The 25,675-nt window shown below is 45.0% G+C and overlaps 1 protein-coding gene across 1 annotated transcript in view; it reads left to right on the top strand.

The window, feature by feature from the left end:
- The first annotated feature begins 336 nt into the window (after nucleotides 1–336).
- SPMIP2 (sperm microtubule inner protein 2) overlaps nucleotides 337–25,675 on the top strand; it is an 85,131-nt gene continuing 59,792 nt past the window's right edge. Inside the window, exon 1 of the mRNA XM_058657435.1 lies at nucleotides 337–540. Within this exon, the coding sequence (XP_058513418.1) occupies nucleotides 477–540 (64 nt within the window). The 5' untranslated portion in view covers nucleotides 337–476. The remainder of the gene's footprint in view (nucleotides 541–25,675) is intronic.

The following is a 25,675-nucleotide window of genomic DNA, read 5'->3' on the forward strand; positions in this document are numbered from 1 at the left end:
GAGATTGACAACCGCAAATAACCTGACAGGACCAAAGCACAACTTGCATATAAGGAAGTCTTAGATTAGGAGGCTTGGAAGAAATATGTGTGCACTGATCATGTTGCTTTAGCAGTGTAAGCTTGCATTTTAGTTAGTTAGGGGATGTTCGAAGTCAGTTGTGTGTGATGTGCAAGGCTATCTGGGATGGCAGGCGTTGTTGCAGATCGAACACCTGTAAGGGAAAGTTGTCACTGGCTGTGACCCTGGGGATGCTCCAGTGTCCTGACTCGTCCTGTTCTTGGAGGCTTTGCTGCGGAACCCTGTCACGTGGAACACTCTTGCCCTGTCATAGCAACGAGTCCATAGCAACCAGCTAGCTCAGGTCACAGACAGGTAGACCAGGGATTGCACAGTTCTTAAACCTTTGCTCTTCTCTCAGCAGTTGGCTGGAAAAGGTCGGGGAAGAAATTCCAGTGGCCTGGTGGACGTCAGGCATGGCATCTGTATTCTACCGTGAGCCAGTTTCTGCAACCGTCGGGAAACGGATGATTGTCACAGGTAAACAAAGAGCTTTTGTGGATGCTAAAGGTTGGCACCGTCTTTATCCTTCACCTAGATGATACACACTGGGTGTGCTAGGACGGGACGATTCACATGGTACTGCTAATGATTTGCTCACCCAGCTACATACACCTAGTATTTACAGACGCATCTCTAACAACAGCTATCACTGTGTCTGAGCTTTCACGGGGAAACTCTTTGGCAGCATCACATTTATGGGAGATTTGCTTTGATGTTAGCAAAGTACACTTCTGATGAGTTTTACTATTGATTTGTCTCATGCATTTATAAGTGTGTTTTCTTGATGCAAATTTGAGCAAGATGTGAATGAAACCTAGTCATGTGATAGGTTTGTGCTTTGCTTTTTCAGTTGACTTTATAAGATTTGGGCAGTGTGTATGTGTGTTGAATTGTAATAAAAACTTAGAAAATAGATTATGACTAAGATACTGACATAGATTATGACTAAGTAATAGATTGTGACTAATTATATATATCCTTAAGATATACATAACCCAAGTACCTATGAAACTGTGTCACATAATACAATGTAATTAATGAATTAAAAATAATAAATAATTTAAAAAATGTAAAAAAAAAAGATATACATAAAACTTTATCTTCTTTCCCTTTGTTTTCCCACTATGAGCCCACTTCAAGCTGTTACAGAGAAGTGAGCACGTGTGTTTTGATGGTGCACCTGCATGGTTGGTGTTGCTCGTCCACCGTTCTCATCCACTGCTCTGGTGTTCTCTCGGCTCCCGGGGAACCATCCTGTTTCTTCCTTAGCATATTCTTGCTGAGGGTAGTGATAACTCAGCCCTGTATTGACTCATGACGGTTGGAACCCATGACGTAGACTAAGCTGAACACACATTGTTTTTCCTGAAGAGTGACTCGTGTCATGCCAAACGAGACCAACAGGACTCGAATATAAGATCTATACTGCAGCAAGAGACACTCCTCCTGTGTGGGGCAGTGAGAGTTTGAGCCTGAAGCTGCATTAAAACTACATGGGAATTGGGAATATACAGAGCCCGTGTGAGAGCTGATTAGGAGAAGCAGGACCACGGAGTGGATCTTGGTGCTTTCTGTGGAGTCCTGAAACTTTCATCCTACCTCTTAGACTTTTCTTAATAAAATGTTTAAAGAGATTTATTTGCAAGGCAGAATGACAGTGGGACACTCTGATATGGAATGCTGTTTAACTCCTTGTGCCACACTACCAGCTCCAACGGACTTTATTTTTTAGAGAATTCTATAGGAAAATTGCAGAGTTCACATGGTATATTCTCATATATCCCCCCCACACGTTTTTTTTTTTTCTATTTTTCACATCTGGTGTTAGTGTGGCACTTTTGTTACAATTAATGGACAGATGTTGTTAATAACTATATGTCCTTGGTTTCACCTGGAGTTCTTTTTATGTTCTGGCATCCACACAGTCTACTAAATTTCTTTAGACTCTTCTTGACCATTGTGACAATATTTCAGACATTTACTAGGTACGTGCAGGTTGTGGGAAGTCCTTGATGCTGCATTTGGTGCATTTCTCGTGATGAAACTGGGCTCAGGAGCTTCGTGAGGACGATCAGCCAGCTAAGGTGCCCTCTTGCACGTGTCATCAACAGGCACGTACGGTCCACACAACTACGGCTGTTGACACTGGCCCTCAGTGGCTGGCATGGGTGATGATGGTCAGACTTCTCCACTGTGGAGCTGTTCTTTTCTCCCCAGCCATGGGATCACGCCCCATCCCTTTGAGGATGGGCAGTCTACAGCAGGATCTGGGAATCTTTTGCCTGGAGATTTGCCTGTCCTCCCTGTGGTGTTCCATTCAGTCGCCCGTGTGATAGTATGAGCTCTTAGGTATTTGTTTTATACTTTGGGATATGTTCAGGTGCTGATTTACCATTCCGCGTTTGGTCACTGGCGACTCTTTCTATGTCTTTGGCGCATTTTTTAAATATCTGTTACTGTGGGTGTGCTTTCTTCCATTTTGTTTAGTATTTCCTTACTTCCCAGCACTACAAGTTACTCCAAAATCACCTTACATCTTTCTTGCTATAGTTTTACAATCAACCACTATTTCCTCTTTTTCTTTCTAAATATTTATTTATTTATTGAAAAGTCACATATACAGAGAGGAGGAGAGACAGCAAGGAAGATCATCTGTCCACTGGTTCACTCCCCATGTGGCCACAATGCCCAGAGCTGAGTCAGTCCGAAGCCAGGTGCCAGGAGCCAGGAGTACAGTCACAAGGCTTTGGGCTGTCCTCTACTGCTTTCCCAGTCCACAAGCAAGGAGCTGGATGGGAAGCGGAGGATCCAAGACGTGAACTGGCGCCCACGTGGGATCCTGGTGTGTGCAAGGCAAGGGCTTTAGCCACTAGGCTATTGTACTGGACTCCAATCAGCCACTGCTATAGAGAACTCCATTTTGTTTTATTGGAGAACGGATCAAGAACTAATATCTGGATGGAGGTATGAGCATTACTCCTGGGATATATATACTTTTAGGTCCTTTTGAACGACTGAACGAGGAGATCGATGTGTCTGTGTTAATTTGTGCATTTACACATGGTGTGTAAAAACTCCTGTGTGTGAGCCTAATGGAGAAGTGTGGCTCCCTCTGCCCGTCCCTTCCATTTGTTGCATTATTCGTTTCTAGGCTTTGCCGATCGGTGAACCTGTGCTGTTGCAGGAGAAAGCTTCAGACAGCACTTAACTTGTGTTTCCTTCTGCCCTTCATCTTACAACTCTACTTATTTCCAAAACTACTTGGGCCAGCGTGCTTTTCCCCAGGAAAGTCATTGTTCTCATGTCACATTATGACTTCTTCACTGGAATCTCTTGACCCCCTAAGTGATTTTTTTTAATTGCATGCATTAAGCTTTATTTTTTCTTCAGTGAGTTCTGATCAGCCCATGAGACTGTGTAGCTACTACTGGGGCCCAGTGCAGTAGCCTAGTGGCTCAGATCCTCACTTGCATGCACCAGGAACCTATATGGGCTGCCAGTTCGCGTTCCAGTGGCTCTGCTTCCCCTCCAGCTCCCTCCTTGTGGCCTGGGAAAGCAGTTGAGGACGGCCCAAAGCCTTGGGACTCTGAACTCACAGCCAGTGCTGCGCTGATCTGAAGCGAAGGGCCCGGAGCCTCTTCTAGGTCTTCCATGCGGGTACAGAATCCCAAGGCTTTGGGTCGTCCTTGACTGCTTTCCCAGGTCACAAGCAGGGAGCTGGATGGGAAGAGAGATTGCTAGAATTAGAACCAGCAACCATATGGAATCCCGGGCACATGCAAGGTGAGGACCTTTAGCCTCTAGGCTACTGCACAGGACCCCATGATGTTTTGAAGTTAAGATATTTATCTAAAACATGTATGTATTTTTCCATTGAGTGAAAAGCAGGGAGAGAAAGCATGCCTCTACAGCTGGTTCACTCCACAGCTGTCTGTACCTGCCAGGGCTGGGCCTGCCTGAAGCAGCCAGCAGCTCCATCCACCCTGTGCGTGGTGGCAACCCAGCTGCTTCTGCCATCAGCACAGCCTCCTGGAGCCTGCATTAGCGAAAGCCTGAGCCAGAAAGTGACCTCAGCCGCTGCAGGGCGGGGTGCGAGTGTCTGAACTGGCAACTAGACCACTCGGCCTCGAAGAATATTTCCTTTATTTAGATTTTTTCATCAGTTCTTACTTGGTGCAAATGAAAAATATCTGTGAAATAATAAATATGGGAGATACAACTTAAAAGGCTCTAAACAACACCTAATTTTACATAACATTTGTCAAATGGGAACAGTCGAGGTTCAGAGAAGTTGTATGATGTGTTTATCACATGCAATCCTCATCAGACAGAGGCTCTGCTTGGCCCTGTTTCTGTGCGGTATTTATGGGCATTTTCTCCATTATGGACTAAATATGATTATTGATATGTTTACTCAGTCATCAGATAGATCTACGAGAAAATGTACTCATGCAAGCCAGGACTGCTACAGAAAGCGCCTTCCTGCTAGAGGCTCAAGTGAGCACAGCGTGGGGTTTCTGTCAGGGACATGTCAGAATTGGAAATACCTTCTAGGAAATGGCCAGAAGCCAATATGCTGAATGAAACTGGAAGTCGTAAGGGCAGGACATAATGTGTACGTAATTTTGAAGAGCGTTGCTCCATTAGCCTGCGTTTCAGACCCATTTATTCATCTTGCTTTTTGCCCTGTGAGACTGTCACTCTTAATAGTTATGTCCCAGATTCAATTATTTTAAAAATAGAAAAAGACTTCACACTGAAATTGCCAGCGGTTTCCTGTTTGAAGAATAGCATAAAATAACCCTGTTGCAAATTCAGCTTCGGTCTCATCCCTGTAATCCATGGAGCAAATATTTTAGAATTTTAAAAACTAATTCATGCCCAAAGCTTGCAATGAGACTGACACACTTAGCTGGCTAAATGGCATTTATTTTTAGCAGCGTCTTCTGTTGTCATAGTGTGTCATTTGCCTTGATTCAAAATGTTCTGTGTGAAAACATATTGTGCACAAAGCACGCCCATCCGGACTGCGATTCTTTGACCTGTTCAAATTTAAGAAAAAATAAAAGGCAAATACAGTTGGAAATTGCCTCCTGATGGAGTATAATGGACCGTTTGTTTAAAATGAGGTGATCGGACATCTAGTTAGCCTAACCACACCCGTGACCATGCTTGGTTTTGCTACTGAGGACCTGTTAGATTTCAAGCCGTATGTATTCATTTTTCATTTCCTTGATCATACAGTATTCTCTTTGTAAGACACATTATTCCTTTCCTGGGGTATAAATGTTTCACAAAGGCCTCGTCTGCAGGTGACAGCAACTTCCCGCTAACCCTGTCTCCGATTCTCGTGCATTTAAAACATCACTGGTGGCTTGCGGAGAGAACTGTTGCTGCCTTCTTAACCAACTCCTTAAAGAGGACCTCAGTGTCCCACATTCGAAGTCTTAAAAGCACTTTTCTTAAAAGAGCAGTAAACCTCTTAATTATGTCAGATATGGTGGCATGGAGGGGCAGGCGTTTGGTATTGCAGGGGTTAGCATCGCAGCATTTCTAAGTTTGATGCCAGATCTGCTCACTGTTCCAGCTTCCCGCCTATGTCCACCTTGGGAAGCAGCAGCACAAGTGTTTGGGTCTCTTCCACGCACATGTGAGAACCAGGTTCGGTCATCGCAAGCATGTGGGGTGTTAACTAGCCCTTTAAAGCTCTATTTCTCACTACCTCTCAAATAAACGTACAAATACAATATTTTTTAAAAAAGAAGGATTTCAATTTCTTTGATATCATTTTCACAGTTTTATACTCTGTAGTTATGTCAATATCACTTCTTTTTCTGTAAGATTTACTTTTATTGGGAAAGCAGATTTATAGAGAGGACAGACAGAAAGATCTTCCATCCGCCAATTCACTCCCCAAGTGGCCACAATGGCCTGAGCTGAGCCGCTCTGAAGCCAGGAACTTCCTCCCACACCAGTGCAGGATCCCAAAGCTTTGGGCCGTCCTCTACCGCTTTCCCAGGCCACAAGCAGGGAGCTGGATGGGAAGTGGAACAGCTGGGATTAGAACCTGTGCCCATATGGGATCCCGGCGCATTCAAGGCGAGGACTTTAGCTGCTAGGCCACGCTGATGGTGCTTGTCGGGGAGGAATAGCTAATTAAGCCATTGTGCCAGAGCCAACATCACTTCTTTACATCAAGGTAAAATGCTCAGGGTTAGGCAGGAAAAAATTTTGTCCTAAAGCAGGATTTGAAAAAAATTTGATAAGATGGCAGATTTTGAAATTCTGGCCTATCAGCCACATTAGTTTCTATACCGTGGGGTGGATGAAAACTCTGTGTCATTTAGTAGACCAGAGGATCTCTTACCAGGGGCGGGGAGGGAGCTGAGTGGACGCCTTCTGCCACACTACAGGCGTCATCTTGTTACCTGGTGTCCTGCTCCCTGTGCTTTCTTTCCTGTTTTTGCAGGAGAGCAGCAAAGGCTGAGCCCCAGCAACAGGCACTTTCCCTGCTCCTAGTCAATTTCATTCACAGCAAGTGATACCAATCAAGAGCCCTGCTCTGTTGCTAAGCCCAGTTGCCAGCAATTATCTCAAAAGGGAGATCCTTTTCCCAGCGCCTCTTAGAAGGCTCTTACAACCATCAGACACCCCCTTTCAGCAAACTATCCCCCAGGCAAGTACAAGATGATGTACAGCACCTTCAAGAAGCACAGCACCGGAAAAGAGACATGATCAAATCATTCATTTGGTCAAATCGTTTATTTGGGGCAATAGGTTGTAAAATAAAAGAGATTGATTCCAGAAACGACACGTTCGCACAGAGGGCAGTCAGCCAAGGAGGGAAGGAACTGGCGGACTGACAGCTGTTGTTCTGTCGAAGAGTTTTCAGCTAAATGCCCCGAGGAATGCGAGCGCTCCATTTCCAAGCAGGACTGAATTCCTGGGCCCGAGGAGACCCAATGCTGAGGCTGTCGCTCAAAGGTCCTTGTCTTCATGCAACAGAAAAACGCGATGTGAGACAAGAGGTGGCAATCAGCATGCTAGCAAAGGTTGCTTAAAAAAATTTTTTTAAAAAATTATTTTTACTTGAAAGGCAGATTTTACAGAGGAGAGACAGAGACCGTCCATCTGCTAGCTTACTCCCCAGATGGCGACAACAACTGGAACTGAGCCTACTTGAAGCCAGGAGCCAGGAGCTTCTTCCAGGTCTCTCATGTCGGTGCAGGGTCCCAAGGACTTGAGAGCCACCCTCTGTGGCTTTGCCAAGTGCATTAACCAGCAGCTGGGTTGGAAGTAGAGTAGCCAGGACACAAATCAGAGCCCATATAGGATGTTGGCGCCACAGACGAAGGTTATTCCACTATGCCACGACACACAGGGTCCGAGATCCTCTTAAAAGTGATTTTTGTTGTTGTTTAATTTTTAAAAGTTTTTTGTTTTGTTTTAGCTTTTGCGGGGGGCAGGGATACAGTTTGACAGAGAGAAAAATCTTCCACCCTCTGATTCACTCCCTAGTGGCCATCACGACCATAGATGAGCCAATCCAAAGCCAGGAGCCAGGAGCTTCCTCCGGGTCCCCCACGCACGTACAGGATCCAAGAAGTTTTGGCCTGGCCTCTACTGCTTCCCTAGGCCACAAGCAGGCAGCTGGATGAGAAATGGAGCAACCTGGACTTGAACTGGAGCTCACATGGGTTCCCAGCGTCACGAGGCAAGAATTTAGCCACTAGGCCACTGGGCCAGGTTTTTTCAATGTTTGTTTTTGTTTGTATTTAAAATGCAGAAAGGCGGCCCGGCTCCATGGCCTAGCAGCTAAAGTCCTCACCTTGAACGCCCCGGGATCCCATATGGGCGCCAGTTCTAACCCCGGCAGCTCCACTTCCCATCCAGCTCCCTGCTTGTGGCCTGGGAAAGCAGTAGAGGACGGCCCAATGCATTGGCACCCTGCACCTGCGTGGGAGACCTGGAAGAGGTTCCAGGTTCCCGGCTTCGGATCGGCACGCACCGGCCGTTGCGGCTCACTTGGGGAGTGAATCATCGGAGGGAAGATCTTCCTCTCTGTCTCTCCTCCTCTCTGTATATCTGACTTTGTAATAAAATAAATACATCTTTTTAAAAAATGCAGAAAGTCATTTTATTTTTATACTTATTCATTCCTCCGATGCCCCAAACTGGAGCAGAACAAAATCAGAATCAATGAGCTTGGCACAATAGCTCAGTGGCTAAATCCTCACCAGGGTCGTGGGTGCTGGTTCCTGTCCTGGCTACTCCACTTCCCATTCGGTAAGTTATGGAAGTGCACCTGGAACCTGGAGACTGTGGCCCTGCAGCCCACGGGCTGTGTCATGGGGACCCAGAGACTCTGGGCAGCAGAGGCTCTCATGGAGCTGCCCCGTTCTGGGGTCTTCGATGCCAGTCTCACTTGTCTGTCGTTAGGAAAGCACAACACTTGAATCAGCACTGCCGACTGGTAGAATTGAAAAGCCCGCCTTTTGGGAAGGAAAAACAATAGGGACATTTGTTCAGACTAGTGTGTGTTGTACCTTTCTGTAAAGGAGCACATAAAATGAAACGAAGTTATCTTCATTCCAGGGAGTGACTCAATGCTCGAAGTTTAGATACATTCTCTGTTCATGGGAAGGAGATGATAACCTCCCACATCTCTTTCTTGGGAGGATTTCCAGACTCTTTCTTTTTAAAAAAAAATATTTTAAAAAATTTATTTTTATTGGAAAGTCAGATATATAGAGAGGAGGAGAGAGGAAGGTCTTCCATCTGTTGATTCATTCCCCAACTGGCCACAACGGTCAGAGCTGAGCCGATCCAAAGCCAGGAACCCGGAGCCTTCTCCGGGTCTCCCACACGGGTCTCGCACGCGGGTCTCCCACGCGGGTGCAGGGTCCCAAACCTTTGGGCCGTCCTCGACTGTTTTCCCAGGCCACAAGCATGGAGCTGGGTGGGAAGTGTGTCCATATGGGATCCTGACATGTGCAAGGAGAGTTAGCCACTAGGCTACCATGCTGGGCCCCAGACTCTTTCAAAGTTCAGTTTACAATGGCTGTAGCTCTCACCGCCATGCTAGCAATGTGGGCTAAATACAGGCATTAAGGAAAACCACAAAATCTAACCTTCTTGACCCTGGGACCTGACTTGGAGCTCTTGCTTCCTCTTAGGATTCCGAAGCCTCTGGGAATACCAGGGAGCCACACTCGCCTATCCCATCCTCACTTGTACCTGCCTCTTTGGACACACACCCTCTGAGATATGCAAATGCATGCAAACACAACAAACAAGCATAGATTCCCTTCTAGTAGACCACAAATAAACACAAGTGTGTCACTGACCTTGGCATAAAATTGCTCCCGGGAGTTTACAGTGAATCCCCAAACCCTGGGATTCCTCTCCCTCTACTTCTAAGGGCGGAGGTGTCATGGAAAGTTCGCCTATAGATATGGGTTGTTCTGTGTCCAGACTGTAAAGGAAGCTACACATGGGAACCTGTATGTTGGTCAGGAACTCCCTTAGCTGCTGTTGTGTGTGCTGGCAGAGCGCTCTGAGAGCTGTCAGGGCGGGGAGAAGAGGTGTCGGGCATACGTGGCTGCAGCGGTATGGAAGCCCCGGCTTTGGGAGGTTAAACTTGAGGCTCGCAGCGGCCATTTCAGCCAATCGGCTCTCTCCAGTTGGCGGTTACATTTTTCTTCTCTCTCTCTTTTTTTTTTTTTTTTGAATAACTTTTATTTTTTTAATGATACAATTCCATAGGCTCTGGGATTTCCCTTACTCCCTCCCCAAATTCCCTACTCCCCACTAATTTCCTCTATATTATTATTATTTAGTTGTTTTGTTTTATGGCATAGTTCCATAGGCTCTGGACTGTGTTCACTGGCTCTGTATTTTAGGGGCAACATGATGGAAGCGTAGCAGGGACCGATATGTTCAGATGTGGAGACGAAGTTTGTATGTCTCTGTGCATCCAAACCAAAGATGGACTCCCAGTGAAAGACTTGAAAAAATCCTAACAGTAAGATGAGGGACGCTCGGACACTGTCCACGCCTACACTGTCAGCAGGCACTTGATAGCGGAGTGATGGGCTTGTGACGGTTCCTGAAGGACACCAGTGTCCATTTTTCTTCTTGCACCTTAGTTTTAAGGGTCCTGGAGGCTGACTGCATGATTGTGACATGCTAAATCACACGGTCTCGAAGCTGATCTCCAAATTTGGATGTAAGCATAGTCTTTTTGTTTGTTTGTTTGTTTGTTTTTTAAATGTTATTTTCGATGATGTTTACAGAGTTGATCAGAGTGGGAAGGGTCGAGGATCAGGGGATAATGGGTGAAACTTTGTTAACACATTCTTTTTCTTTCTGTATATTGGGGAGAAGTGGGTACAAGAGGACAAACCACGCCCAGTCTCCCAACCACCTCATTACCCAGGGGATGGGGAACTGCCATGCAATGCCATCCCAGGCTCCTCATTGTGGAGCATTTTGTGAGGATTCTGCTCATGAGGTTTCGAGAATTCTGACATGCTGCCAATATTGCCACTCCAAGGATGAGGAAATCCTTCGAAGGTCAATTGGCTGCCATAGTATACCTTTAAGTCTTCATTAGCCCAGATATTTGCCGTCAAGCTTCACTGAGGTAGTTGATCGGTTTGTTCTGCCCTCATCCTCAGCAAACCAGTGGGTGCTGCGGCTCAGCCAAGCCCTGCCCAACACACGCTTGGCCCCCACATACCACAGGGGGAACTGCAGCTCATTGAAGTGACCCCTTAACCCAGTTCACATGTAGGCCAACAGGTGTTGTAGCCTTTCCCAGCCTGGTCTGCTCCCAGTTCCAGCTCTCACATTTGCTAGCATGAGTGGTGGCCTGGTACTAGAGTCTCCACTACTTCCCTACCAGGCTCACCACCCCACCCCAGTCTCGCATTTGCTGGTGGGTGCTGCGGCCCAGTTTGGCATGGCCCATCTCACCTCGGGATTTGCCAGCAGGTGCTGTGGTCTGGCCCATTTTACCCTATTTTGGCTCGTGCTGGCTAAAGCTGCTACCCAACCTCACGCACTCAGCCCCCAGTCCCAGCCCTAATGTGAACTGGCTGGTGATGAGGCCAGAGCATAGTCATTTTTATGTTCTAACGTGACACCAGCAGAAAGACACTGTACTTGGGTACATTCACATCAAAACTGCGTACTCCCTAAAACAATGAGAATGCCTTGGCTTAACACGTGTTGATGTGGAAACATTTGGTGCCGAGCTGGTGCCTGCAGGAAAATTACAAAAGGTAAGACTCATCTGTTCCCAGCTCACGGAAGGTGGCAAAGGGTTAATCCCCTCTCACCCCCTCCCCCCAAAAAAGGGTATGACCTTTGCACCCTTGTCTACGCCAGAGCCAGAGGGTCGCCAAGGTCAGGGATACTGCAACTTGCCAGTGCATGCTTCCTATTTCCTTAGCTAGATAAAGTTGTGTGGATAAAATTTTTAGCAAGTGACTCCAACCTAGGCATCTGCAAAGATAACATCTACCATCGGTTATTCCTGTAATCTGTTTCCCAGCCAGGTATACAATCGTTTGTATTTTCTTGTGTCTGTAACCTGGCCAGATGGCCAACGCACCCCGAACCTCTGCACCCCACCCCCCCTGCCCACCACCCCTTTTCTTCTTGCTTTTCTAAGATGATGAAGAGCTGGAGGAGTGAGGAGGGGAGAGCTGTATGTGGAGAATCACAAAGCTTAATTAGCCTCTGTTTACATTGTTCAAACTGTTAACAAGGATATTTCGGGAATCTTGATTAGAGCTTTGAAATTTGGCTCCAACACAAAACTGCTTTGCTGCCTTCCCCCCCTGTAACAAACAAATCCAACGGGACAGATGGCTGGTGTCCCCTCCCTCCCGGCTGTGGCTTCTCCCACTCAGCTGCAGCCACCACCCACAGCCTGGCCTCCTTAACCAGGTGTCCTGCGTTACCCAAGGTGGAGGGCCTCATAGGATATGTGATTTGCAGTGCTGGAATAGGGATAAATTATTGGGATGAATTTATCAGTTGAACTCAAGTGCCCAAACCAAGCTAGCCTCCTCACCCAAGTGTATCTATGTCAGCACGTGAAAGTGACTGAGGAGAACGCCAAGCAAGTTGGGGAGGTGTTCACTGTGTGAGGGGGCTCAGCGGGGGGTCCCCTCCTATGTAAGGGGTTACTCTTTCCCTGCAATCAGGAAAGGATGAATCCCAGAGTGTCACTAGGTAGGTGCCTGTCTCTACCCAGGGAAGCCCTGGCCAGGGGCAGGCAGGTGATGTTCATAGATTCTTTTTCTGCTGGCTTGGAAGTACCATTCCTTCGGAGTAACAGCATTTATTTCAGAGCATCTATTGAATCCATTGTAAACTCAACGAGACGTCTCAGAATTTATCTCAAATTGTTTTCCAACATTTAGGATAGGGCTTCGAACTTTGTAAGGGGCCCAGACCAAACCAGACCATAATTGTGAGCAATCATACTCATGGGTAGTAAATTCATTCATTCATTCACTCATTCATTCATTCTTTGCCTTTTTTCCTTTTCCTCCTCTTCCTCCTCTTCCTCCTCTTCGTGCTTCTGGTCTTGTTTTATAATGAGCTTTCCATGTATTTGTCTAGTTTTTAGCAGCAATCAGCAGGTATTGAGTCAAATAAATTATGCAAAGTGCAAGAAAGAAGAACAACTCAATAGGTCAGCTAGACTGAACTCACTACCAAGTGTTTTGTGTTGGTATTGTGTCTGGCTAGGGCCACCAGTGAGGTTGTGTGTGAGATTTGGAAAGCAGAAGTGAAGATTTCTCTGTTTAGAAAGATGAGGAAGGTCACCAGGTGCTATTGCCATGGCAAAGCCATGCTGTTGGGGTCAGCCAGGTTTACAGCAAGCTCAACACCTGTTATATGCACTTTGAGCATGTCCGGAGCATCCCAAGCCACACCCAAAACAGACATAACCCCCAGCATGCAGGTTTGCGGGAGTTATTCTTAATCTACCGTTTGGAGAACTAAAATGGGGTCACTTAACTGAAGCCCAGTAACTAAATAGAGCTGGAAGGTTATGAAGAAAAGGGTTTCTCTGTGTGGTTGCCTGAGACTCGGAGGTTACCATATCCTTATGGGGCCAGGACTGCCGCAAGGACATCTGCCCACCGACTCCACTCAACCTGCACGGACGTCAGCCCAGTTAAGTCATTACGGCAGAAGTTATCATTTCAAAGTGTCTGATGTAAACTCCCTCATTTTTCCCTTTAAGAACTTCCTCTTAGGAGATGTTTCAACACGTAAGATGCTGCTCAGGACACCTTCCCATACCTAAGCGATGCGTTTTGCACCAAATGTTGCAGGTATTTGGGATGGAAAACCAGTACACGGAAGATTTCTCTCTCTCTCCCCCTGTTGCTGTGGACTGGCACCCCACACCTTCACATCTTGTGCTCCATCTTGCCTTCCTGTAAAAATTTTTTTTTGAGATTTATTTATTTTTATTGGAAAGGCAGGTTTACAGAGAGAAGGAAAGACAGAGAGATCTTCTATCTCCTGGTCACTCGCCACGTAGCCACAGTGGCCAAGGCTGAGCCAATCCATGGGCAGGAGTTTCTTTCAGGCCTCCCAGGCAGGTGCAGAGTCTAAGGGCTTTCTCAGGCCACAAGCTGGGAGCTGGATTGGAAGTGCAGCAGGTGGGACACAAGTCAGCGCTCATATGGGATCCTGGTACTTGAAAGGCAAGGATTTAGCCAGTGAACCATCATGCTGGGCCCAGCTTTCCTGTAAATCTTAATGCCTCCAAGACCCCATGGTTTCCATCTTCCAATCTGTGACAGTGTTGTTTCTTGGCTTTATCCTTGTTTCCCATGACTGAATCACTTCCCTGAACTGGTATGTTGGTGGACTATGCACCATGGCAGTCTGCCCTGTGGAGCTGCCCGCTGAAGCAGCTCTGGCTGGGCAGTGGAGCCCCTGGGATTCCCTTCCTGGTTCCAGCCACAGAGGCAGGGAGGTAGGCTAGATGTCGTCTCAGCATCAAGGGCTGCCTAGCCCAGATCACACTAAAGCGTGGTGTGGAAGGAGGGGAAGAGGAACAGATGGGCAGATCCTGGAGAGGTTCATAGACATGAATGCCAATGCTTAGTAATCCTCCTGTCCGGAGAGTCATTCTAGAATATGGTTTATATCTGAACTAGGTCAATAATAAATGAGCTATGCTGAAAGATCACTTCTCTGCCTGGAACGGGGTATGCGAATGGGAGAGACTTTGCCACAGAATCTTCTTCCATTCCTGTCCACTCTTCCCCTAGCCTGGCTTTCTCAAAGAGCACTGCTGAGAGCAACAGCCAGAGGCGGATTTCAGATAACGACCTTCCACCTGCTCCCTTCAGGTCCATACTCTATTGGCCCAGGCTCCTCCCCTGCCGTTACTCCCCACCGAGCTGTCCAGGTTCCCTGTGTTAACTCTTCTGTGTGAACGGCAGACATTTGCTTTCCTGTGCACGTGGAAAAGTCAAGTTCGCCCAATGCATTCTGGGAAAGCACGGGAGGAAATCGCAGAGTTCAAAAGGAATGCATTTCACCTCCTTCCACCCCCATTTCCAGGGGCTCAGCTGCTCATCCAGCCTCTCCTTGTGGGGGAGGCAGCATGAAGTCAAAGAGGAAATTGAAGGCACAGTGTGACTTTCTCCTCTAACCTTTTTAGCAGACCAGCAAGTTTCAGGCAGCTAGGCGGCAACCGCGAGGGATTACCGAGGAGAAGGGAGGACAATAAAAGGAGAGATAAAGAAATCTTAAAAGCCACCCTGAGTGAAGGAAAAAAAATCTGAAAGGATCCCTCTTTCTTGTGGGAATTAGGGAACTGAGAATCAGAAAAAGACCCATCATTTTAAATGGTTTCCTTCTCCCCACAAGAATTCACATGGGAAAAAGAAAAAACAGAACAAAACAAAAAAACAGAAGAACAAAACAAAAGGGGTAATGTGTTTGTGAATAACAGACCAGTAAGTGGCTCTGTCATTTGTTCATCTGATGTGAGGAGCAGCCAGCTTTTGAAGAGGCTGGGAAAGGATAAAGTTTTTCATATGAGCCCCGTAGCACAGGAGGATGGCCTGAGGAATGAATTGGCCGTGACTTTGGAAATCTACTTTGAATCCAGTTTCTTGAACTTGGAAAGTAGGAACATGTAACAGACTCTCATCTCTACACTATGCGTGCATTTGGTTGTGTGTGTGGCTTCTCCAGTGCGTCTGAGTCCCACTCAGGACTCGCGTTTTGCACGAGTACACAAACAGATCACACATTTTTCCAATGAAATGTGTCATCACGCAACCTCGCACCGGTTGTTTGGTGTGTAAGACCCTTTGCTAAGCTTTAGCAGCTCTTAATCTTGCTTCCCAAGTTTTGGGAGCTTACGATCCTCTCTGAAGCCTGGGACATGCCTTATTACTATCATTGCATATGAAGTAAATATTTTGTATAATTTTTAAATAATAGAAATTTATAATGAAAATATAATTTGCTATTTGAAAATATAACTGTAGCATTCATTGATATAAATTTTCAGTGATATAAATTACAATGAGAAGCGTTGCCGAGTGCCCAGTCTCTGTTCCAACACTGTTCTTTCCAACAGGGTCGATTTCTCTCCTCTTGGTCTGGCAAATGTTGAAACTTCTGTATGACAATATGTACGAAAGCATTAAATCAGATACTCGGCAGCTGGGCCAGTTTTTCCCCATGTTTGCCTTCCAAAAGGGACCGATATTGAATTAAAATTTATTCCTAAATGCTTTGCTGGACTTGAAAAATAATTCTTTCCAAATGGGAAATTATTACTGTATTTGAAAAACTAAATTATTCATATACTAATGAAATGCTATCCTATCCCCAGATGTGCTGCTTAGTGGCCTAATGTGCAGGATACATTGGATATCTTCACTCTTTAAAAGAACCCTTCTGATAACATGCATAGAACATGCTTATTCCTTGGTTCACAAGTATTTATCTGGTGTTAGAACCCCAGCCGTTCCCAGCATTTGTATGGCAGTTGAGGAAAGGAAACAGAAGCCAAAGAAAAGAAAAAAAGAGAGAGAGAGAGAGAAAAATCTGGGGCTTTCCAGTTTTCCTGGTTTAGAGTCAGTTAAAATCTGACCATATTTTAAACTTATTTACATTTTTGCAGGACTTGGAAGTTCCCAAACTGATTTTCCTATAATTCAGAAAAGACATCGTGTTATTGACCATCCCCGTAAGCACAACACATGGGAAAAATTAAAACATGGGAAAAATGAAATTGAGATTCATTCTGAAAATATCAGGAGAGGCTACGGAGGGGTGGATGTGAATGTTGACATGGCCATCTAACACCTTTGAAGGGAACGCAAGGGCTACGAGGCTGCGTGGGATGCCTTCAGCCTGTCAGAGCGTCTGGGTGCCAGTCCCTCCTCTCCTTCCAGTTCGGCTTCCTGTGAACATACCCCCGGGGGAGCAGTGGGAGACAGCTCACATACATGTGCACCTGCCACCCACAGGGCAGACCTGGACGCCGCTCCTGGCTCCTGTGTGACCCTGCCTTCCTTGTTGCGAGTGTTTGGGAAGTGAACCAGTGTATGGAAGATGGTCTCTCTCTCTGCCTTTCAAATAGAATGAAAATAAAGATCAATAAAATAAAAACCAAATATTGAAAAAGGAAGCAAATGTAAAGCAAAGAGGATGCATACTGTTTTCCACGGGAAGCTGCACCATATTAAATTGTCCCCAGCCACACACACATTCCCAATTTCTCTCTGTCATTTAAAACATGTATGTGTGATCTTTGGGTTACAGTGAGGAGTGTGTGGCCATTGAGTGATAATGACAGACATGAGACTAATGGTCATTTATTCAGATGGACACGGAAACTTTGTTTTCCCGTGAGCAGTAAGGCAGCAACACTCTGTGGTATCTGAAGGAGAGTGCTGAGTAAGCAGAAGTCTCTGTTTCTTTTTTTGTCCTTGTAACCTCAACACCATTTCCACGTTCCTCCGTGTGGGACAGGTCAGGGGATGGATGCTGAGCATGAGAAGGTTGTAGTCCCTCTGTGGGACTTCTAACAGTGTCAAATCCTCCACTACCACCTCAACTGCAATGACAATATTTGTGGCCATAATGTTTCTTGTTTCCATCTCCCCACGTCACAGAATCACATGATCAAGTCACTTGTCACTTGGAGTTAAGAATATGTTTCTTCGGGCCCAGGGCAATGAATGGTTCAGTTGGCTAATCCTCCCCTTGCAGGCTTGTCTGGGATCCCATAGGGGTACTATCTTGTGTCTCCACTACTCCGCTTCCCATATATCTGCCTGCTTGTGGCCTGGGAAAACAGTTAAGGATGGCTCAAAACCTTGGAACCCTGCACCCACGTGGGAGACCTAGGAGAAGCTCCTGACTGCTGGCTTTGGATCAGCTTAGTTCTGGCTATTGTGGTCATTTGGGAAGTAAACCAGCAGATAGAAGATCTTTTTGTTTCTCCTTCTCTCTGTAAATCTGCCTTTCCAATAAAAATAAATATGAAACAACCTGTGAATTCCAATGTGCTAAAGAGGATATCTTTTTTAAAATTTATTTTAGTTACTTTTTATAGATACAAGCCATTGGAGAAATAATGTTTCTAAATTTTTTAAAAAATTATTTGTTTGAGAGAGAGAGGTGGACAGCAAACTTCCAGTGTTCTGGTTCATGCCTCAGATATCCACAATGGCTGGGGGAAGGAGCCAGGAACTCAATGCAGACTTCCCTTAGGGGGTGGGAACTCAGTCACTTCTGCCTTCCTCTACTGCCTTCCAGAGTTCTAGTTAACAGGACACTAGAGGTAGGAGTTGCACCCAGAAATTAAACCCAGACGCTCCGGATATGCAGGGAAGTATCTTGCCTAATCTCTTCAACTTCTAGGCCAACTGCCACCATTATAAACAGAACATAACGTGGCCCAAATTGCGAAACTCCTAAATTTCACTACTGGCTTTCAGTATGCTATCACTCTCTGGATACTTCAGCAAATTCAAGCTCGTGATAGAAGCTTTAAAACTGTATTATGCTTAAGCTCTCTTTTTCTGCACACACCAAGTGTGTTTCAAGTCTTTTATAACTGTTAGATATTACAGTGGTTGTCACATTTCTGTTTCTCTATCAGTTGGAAAACTGGAAGAGAACTGACAGGTGGAAATGAATGTTTAACCTGTACTTCACTTGGAAATATTATTCTAGTGTCAAACTCTGATGTTTAATAATGAATTGAGGGAGGAGAGCAGGCATTGTTACCTCCTTTCAACACTTTTCACGATGATTTTAAAGAGGGTGGGGAGAGTGGAAAGTAGAAACAACTAAAAGAGGGTAAAATTAGGGTGGGAAGAGATGTTCATCTTTTAGAATGAACTGGCTGAAATGAATAAGGTTACAATGTAATCAGAATAAACATGAACCTTGAACCCAGAGTTAAAACTCACCGATCAAAGTAAAGGACAAGTAATATGTGATGTAGCAGGTGGCTGGCTATTAACTTGAGATTCATGTGAGGTTAGCACAGCTGAAAACAGTGCTGCCTTGGGACTAGCATGGTGGTGTTCCTGAGTAAGCCTCCACTGTGGCCAGCATGCTATATGGACTCCGCTTCCAGCTCCAATCCAGCTCCATGATTATGGCTAGGAAGGCAGCAGAGAATGGGTCAAATCCTTGCTCCCCTGTACTCACTTGCGAGACCCAGAGGAAGCTCTTGGCTTCCAGCTGTGGTCCTGTTTCTCCTCCTCTGTATATCTGGCTGTAATAAAATGAATAAATCTTTAAAAAAAACTAAAAAAAAAAAAAAAGAAACTTCCAGGATTCCTGCTGCTGTGGTTCGACAACAACAACAAGGAATGTTAAGTCAGAATGGTCAAAGGCCAACGATAATCTTCTTTTTTAAAGATTTATTTATTTTTATTACAAAGTCAGATATACAGAGAGGAGGAGAGACAGAGAGGAAGATCTTCCGTCCAATGATTCACTCCCCAAGTGAGCCGCAACGGGCCGGTGCGCGCCCATCCGATGCCGGGACCTGGAACCTCTTCCGGGTCTCCCACGCGGGTGCAGGGTCCCAAAGCATTGGGCCGTCCTCAACTGCTTTCCCAGGCCACAAGCAGGGAGCTGGATGGGAAGTGGAGCTGCCGGGATTAGAACCGGCGCCCATATGGGATCCCGGGGTTTTCAAGGCGAGGACTTTTAGCCGCTAGGCCACGCCGCCGGGCCCCCTGGAAGTTTCTATCAGCACTCAGTATTGCCTGTAATTCGCCTTCATGCTCAGTGCATTGCTCAGAGCCATTGTAACATCCAAATTGTGTGTGAGATTGAATGAGACATGTAGAAACTCTGAAGGCGTTGCTGTGAGCAGCACACCCTGTAGGGAGTGTAATCTCACTTTAAAGAGATCCAGCAGTGAGCAATGAGCTGTAGAAACCTGGGGGGCAGGTTTCAGGGCTGAGTAACAAGTTCAGCGTTGCACCTGTAATGACAGGGCATGGCACATTTATGCCTACGTCAGAGCCATTCGTTTCTGCACAAACCTGTTTGTATAAATGAGTTGCATTATAGTCTGTGGATCCCACTTTTCTAAACTGCTCCTGTCTGAAGACTTTGCCCCCTCTAACACACTTTGCAAAAAGTTTTCCAAGTATTAATGCACCATGATTGTAATTATCTAACAGCTTTGATTATCATGGCATTTCAAAGTTCCTGCACTCTGGAGCAATGGAAGCTATATATCACATACAGGAACACAATTGAGAATTTCATAGCAGCCACATTAAAAATAATCAGGTGAAGATAGCTTTAATAAATGTCTTGGATCCAATCCAATATACACAAATTTTTGTCATTATGAAATTTGTATTTAAACTCATTTTTTAAAAAAAGATTTACTTTTTATTTGAAAAGCAGATTTTACAGAGAGAAAAGGAGAAACAAAGAGAAAGTCTTCCATCGGTTGGTTCACTCCCCAAATGGTCACAGTGGTCAAAGCCAGGAGCTTCTTCTGAGTTTCCCATGTGGGCTCAGGGTCCCAAGAACTTGGGCCAACCTCCGCTGCTCTCCCAGGCCACAAGCAGAGAATTGGATCGGAAGTGGAGCAGTCGGGACATGAACCCATATGAGATGCCAGCACCAAAGGGCAAAGGATTAGTATGCTGTGCCACCACACCAACCCCAATATTGGAAATTATTAATGAAACATTTGACCTTTTTTCTTTTGTGTCAAGTGTTTGAAATCTGATGTATATTTGTAATTTACAGCATGTGTTCATTTGGGCCAGTCACATAAGTACTGGTGACTTACTACACTGTAAGGGGTAGCTGTAGAAAAGCTCGGGTTGTTTTCATGGAACATCCAAATAGCCAAACGCTCAGATGATAAATTTTCAACTACATTTCTGGAAGGAGGCATTCATTAAGTATCCTTAACGCATTAGCTTCTAGTTAGGATGAATAATAATCAATTAGTCATAATGAAGAACAGCTAGAAACTTACTGTGCATAGTAAAAATAAGTAAATTTCTACAAGCTATGAGTAGTGCAAAACTAAAGCCACCAACTTAGATTTCGGGGGATTCAAGTTAGGTAGCATCTTTCCCAGCAAAGACATGGGAATTCATAGAGTGACTTTTGCTCATTTTCATGTTGGATGAAGAAAGTATAACAAGTAAGAATAGTTTCTGACACTGTTTAGTTCCTCTTCAGAATGGATTCAAATGGTGACAGCACTCAGTGGCTCAGATGAAATCTCTTGTCTGGTCCAAGCTAGAATATTCTTGCCTCCATTAGCAATCATGGAACATTCTTCTTTTTTTTTTTTTTTTTTTTTTTAAGATTTATTTATTTTACTTGAAAGAATTACAGAAAGAGGGGGAGTGACCTTCCTTTTGCTGGTTCACTCCGCAGACGGCTGCCACGGCCAAAGCTGGCCCAATCTGAAGATGGGAGCTAGGCGTTTTTTTCAGGTCACCCAGATATGTTAAAGGGCCCAAGGACAGGGGCCGTCCTTTGCTGCCTCCCCAGGCCATTAGCAAGGAACTGGATCAAAAGTAGAGCAATCTGGATGCCAGGGCCACAGGTGGAGGATTGGCATGCTACACCACTGTCACAGCCCCAGAGCATTTGTATTTTCAAATTAGGATTTGCTAGCTTGAGATATAATGACTATGCTCTCAGCTGAATGGTTAGAATTTCCAGTAATTGTACTCTATTTAGAGAGGTGGAGTAGTTTTGGGTCTATCTTAAATAATAGAAGGGAAATTTTTAAGATCACTTTTTGAGACAGAAGAATTTTTTTTTTTTTTTTGCCGAGGAAAATTAGATTTATCTCCATCTTTTTTCACAGCACCATACTTCTGGTGTAATATTGAACATTTCTCACTACACAAGTTCAGAACATTGGATTTAATCATCTGGCAGTCAATATTGTACAACTTAACAATATTTAACACAGTAAACGGTTTGGAAATGGTGAAGGTAGTGAAAATAACAAACAGGTATTATGCTTCCGTGACTGGAAGGTGCATGGTAAAAAAATAATGATAGCTATGATCAGACATTCATTATATTCCTGGCCCAGGACTAGACATGATATCCAGATGTTAAATGCTCTATCTTGCTTAATTCTTTTAGCAAAGTTTTGAGGTTGTTGAATGAAGTTTCCTTTTCAGACACAAAAACTAAGCTTTGGAAACTCCAAGTATTTTTAGGAAGTTTACAAGCTAATTACGAAACAGTTCCGTTCAAGGGTGAGATAGCCTAATGTTTCCAAATCACATGCCTCCCAGGAAAGCCATGCCAATGGAGAAGGAAATGGCTTGCTGTAAACCAAAAGAAATCCCGAATGAAGGATCACAAGGTGAATTACATAGAGAACGTAATGAGGACCTGGTGCAGGGAAATGTTTCGTTTCCCCCGCATCGGCGAGAGGCAGGGAAACGGAAGAACTAGTGAAGAGAGTGATTTCCCAAGATGACCATAGACGTGTGTCCAGGGAACATGAAGGATTAGGACAGTGGAAATTAAAGAAGTAGAAGGAACTATGTGTTTATCAGTGATAGAATTGTTTGATTAAGGCCTGAGAAGAGAGAGAAAAATAATTCAGGTGACTGTAATTACAGTACCTTTCAAAATTCCCTGCGTACATGAATTCACTAATATATAATTTATCAGTATATGTATATATAGTGACACATATGTATAATTTACCATATCCATATAGTGATACATATCTAAAACAAAGATGCAAATGCAATTCATTGGAGAGAATATATTCTTTCAAAATAGCACTCAAGGAATTGGATATTTATGTACAGAAAGAGGTCATCCTAGGGCCCGGCGGCGTGGCCTAGCAGCTAAAGTCCTCGCCTTGAATGCCCTGGGATCCCATATGGGCGCCGGTTCTAATCCCGGCAGCTCCACTTCCCATCCAGCTCCCTGCTTGTGGCCTGGGAAAGCAGTCGAGGACGGCCCAAAGCTTTGGGACCCTGCCACCCGTGTGGGAGACCCAGAAGAGGTTCCAGGTTCCCGGCATCGGATGGGCGCGCACCGGCCCGTTGCGGCTCACTTGGGGAGTGAAACATCGGATGGAAGATCTTCCTCTCTGTCTCTCCTCTGTGTATATCTGGCTTTCCAACAATAATAAAATCTTTAAAAAAAAAAAAAAAAGAAAGAGGTCATCCTACATAACTACTGGCTTGAAATGGATCAAGGACATAAATGTAAAGGTATGAAACTCCTGGACTAGACCAAGGGTTTTTTTAGCTGCAATACCTGAAGTACAATCCATTAAAGAATGTATTTATAAGTTGGATTTTGAAGCTTCTGGAAGAGTGAAACAGCAGATGGAAGATCTCTTTTTGTGTCACTCTGCACTTCAAATAAATGAATGTATCTTAAAATTTTTTTTTCTAATTTTTGAGTTCATTTGGTGGTAACTTTCAGAAATAGAACTTTTTTTTCTATCAGCAGGTGTAGTTGATTCCTAACTTTGTTTCTTCTCCCAACGTGTACGTGTTCCGTGTGCTCCTTACGGTCCATTCCAGAGTTTCCCATTCTCATCCCCTGCTCTGACCCTGCCTCGGCTCCGGCCCCCTGAGAAACCCAGCTGTTCTTGTATATCTCAACCAAATGATGCCCATGTTGTCAACAGATTATCAAACATACTCACTAAGAACTCACTTCCATGTTCCATTGAATTCCTTTTGATTCATTTCCCTAAGTTGTTTCATTCTGGTCACTGGAGTGGAGGATTGGCTTCTTAAAGAAATATTACAGAATGAAGCAATGTTACTGTCAACTCGCATCCTTCTGCTTTCTGCTTCCAGCTATCCAAATAAGTTAGCACAGAGTATTCCTTCCTCTGATCTTACCCTGTGTTTTCACATCAAGTCTAGAAGAATTTAACCCACTCTGCAGATTAAATTACTGATGAGTCTTTTCAGAGAGCCTTGCTGTTCTCCCAGTATAACTTCATGTATTTTCAGTGTTGTGGCTCTTTCATCATTTCACCTGCTCTGCAGTTTCAACAATTCACTGTTTCTGAGTGGATCGCCTAGGTTCAAAGTGCTACGTTGGCCATTAAGCATTAAGATACAGCCCTAGCCTTTTAGAAACTTACACATGAAGACAATTGGGCCAATCTGGTATGGAAAGGGCAAATGAATCTAAACGTAACACCCATGAAGGCTGCATGCTGAGTGTAGAATTTCGATTTGGAGGAATTGGGGATGTTTCCCAGAAAAGGAAGCACTTACCAAAAAAACCCTGTACAACTGTTTTGTCAAAGAGAAGAGGTTGGGGATGGTATTAAAGGTCACGCCATGAAGCACTGTTCTGCAATCTCAGAAAATGTGGATGGAGGCAAATTTACAGGCACTGCAGAAAACCACTTTAGTTTTTTATTTTATTTTAATTTTTTAGGAAAGGGAGTGTCTAATTTTATCTGAGTGTTAGATCACTGTTGGTAGTTGGGTGAATGATGGATTAAAAAGGAGAGAAACTAGATTAGACAATGAAGGATGGTCTATTCCTGTTTTATAAAGACCTATTTGGAAGGCAGAATGACAGAAAAAGAGGTAGCAATAGAAATAGAAGGACGGGGGGGGGGGGGAGAGAGAGAGAGAGAAAGAGAAAGAGAGAGAGAGGCTCTCCCAAAAGGCTGCAACAGTCAGGTCAAAGCCAAGAATTTCATCCTGGTTTCCCACATAGGTGGCAGGTTGCAAGTGCTTGGGCTGTCTGCTGCTTCCGCAATCTGGTGGCAAGCAGAGCAGCGTGGATTCGGAATGGTGCTCCAGTATGGGATAGTGGGATAGTGGTGTTGTAGGCTATGGTTTAAACCACAGGTTTTTTGTTTTGGCTTGTTTTGTTTTTACCTTTACCTCTACCTTAACAAGGGTAAAACACAGACACAAGACATTTTACATATTAGAGGTACAAAGGCCAAGGTCCAAAAGTTGGATAACTTTCCCTACGTTATGAAGCCAGCTCAAGACAAAGCCGGGGTTTCACCCTCCAGGTGTGGGGCTTTAAAATCATAACGTCAAGGGTGGCTGGGATTTCAAACACAAGTGAGCAAGTCGTTTCAGACGCTGAGGGAAGCAGAGGTAGGGTCTGCCTAGTGTCTTTGGAATCCTTGTTCTGCCACACAAGGAAGATACAGAACTGTGGAACCATGCAACCTGGAATAGCTGGCTAGCAATGCATCTCCTGCCCCCAGCCCCTGCTACCCCCAGAGGCAGCTGGCTCAGCAGAGAATTAGTTCAGACTGATTGACACTTGGCAGCGGCAGCACCATTAACAATGACAGCTGCAAGTCATCCTACTGCAGGCATGAAGGAGGGCCCTGTAGAAAACGGGCAAGAGATGTTTGCAAATGAGAGCTTAAACGTAGAAGAGGAGGAAAGAGCCAAGGTAACTTGACACAGAATGAAGAAAAACCTGGAAACACCTTGAAGGAGGTGATAATTGTTACAGGGGGAAAAAATGAGACCAAAGATTGGGTACTAATTGCATGTTTTCAATGTAAGCAGAAAGTTCTCTTGAGCATTCAGAGTCTAGGTTCCGGAGAAGGAGATTTGGGAGAGGTGAACACGGGTCAGTTGGCGTTAAACACCCGCAGAACTGTCATAACAGGGAGGCCATGACTGGGTGAAGCTGGTAGATAGAAACCTGCAGACCATTTTGTTAAGCTGAAAGTTCCGCATGGAGGTACACCTCAGGCTGTGCCGTAGGTGTGCCTGTGTGTGGAGGCAGGGGCCTGAACCATCCACTTGCCAGAGCAGGTACCTCCCAGACAGCTGTGGGCCAGACACTGTATCCTGCATGACATCCTGTTTCTAATAACTAGAGGAGGAGAGTGACATAGCAACTCTTGAATAAAGCCTTGTGATATCCTGATGGGAGCAAGAGCACACACCCCCACACACCCACCTCCCTCCTAGTTGGCTTTAGAAGCAATATACTTTCCACCTACTCTGCTGAAACCATGTGCTTTTGGCCCAGCTGCTGCTGCTAAGACTGGAATAGGTCTTTTCCAGGTTCACGTGTTGAAACTCACTGCCCAGGCGAATAG

This window comes from Ochotona princeps, chromosome 32, assembly GCF_030435755.1.
Source record: "Ochotona princeps isolate mOchPri1 chromosome 32, mOchPri1.hap1, whole genome shotgun sequence".
Lineage (NCBI taxonomy): Eukaryota > Metazoa > Chordata > Mammalia > Lagomorpha > Ochotonidae > Ochotona > Ochotona princeps.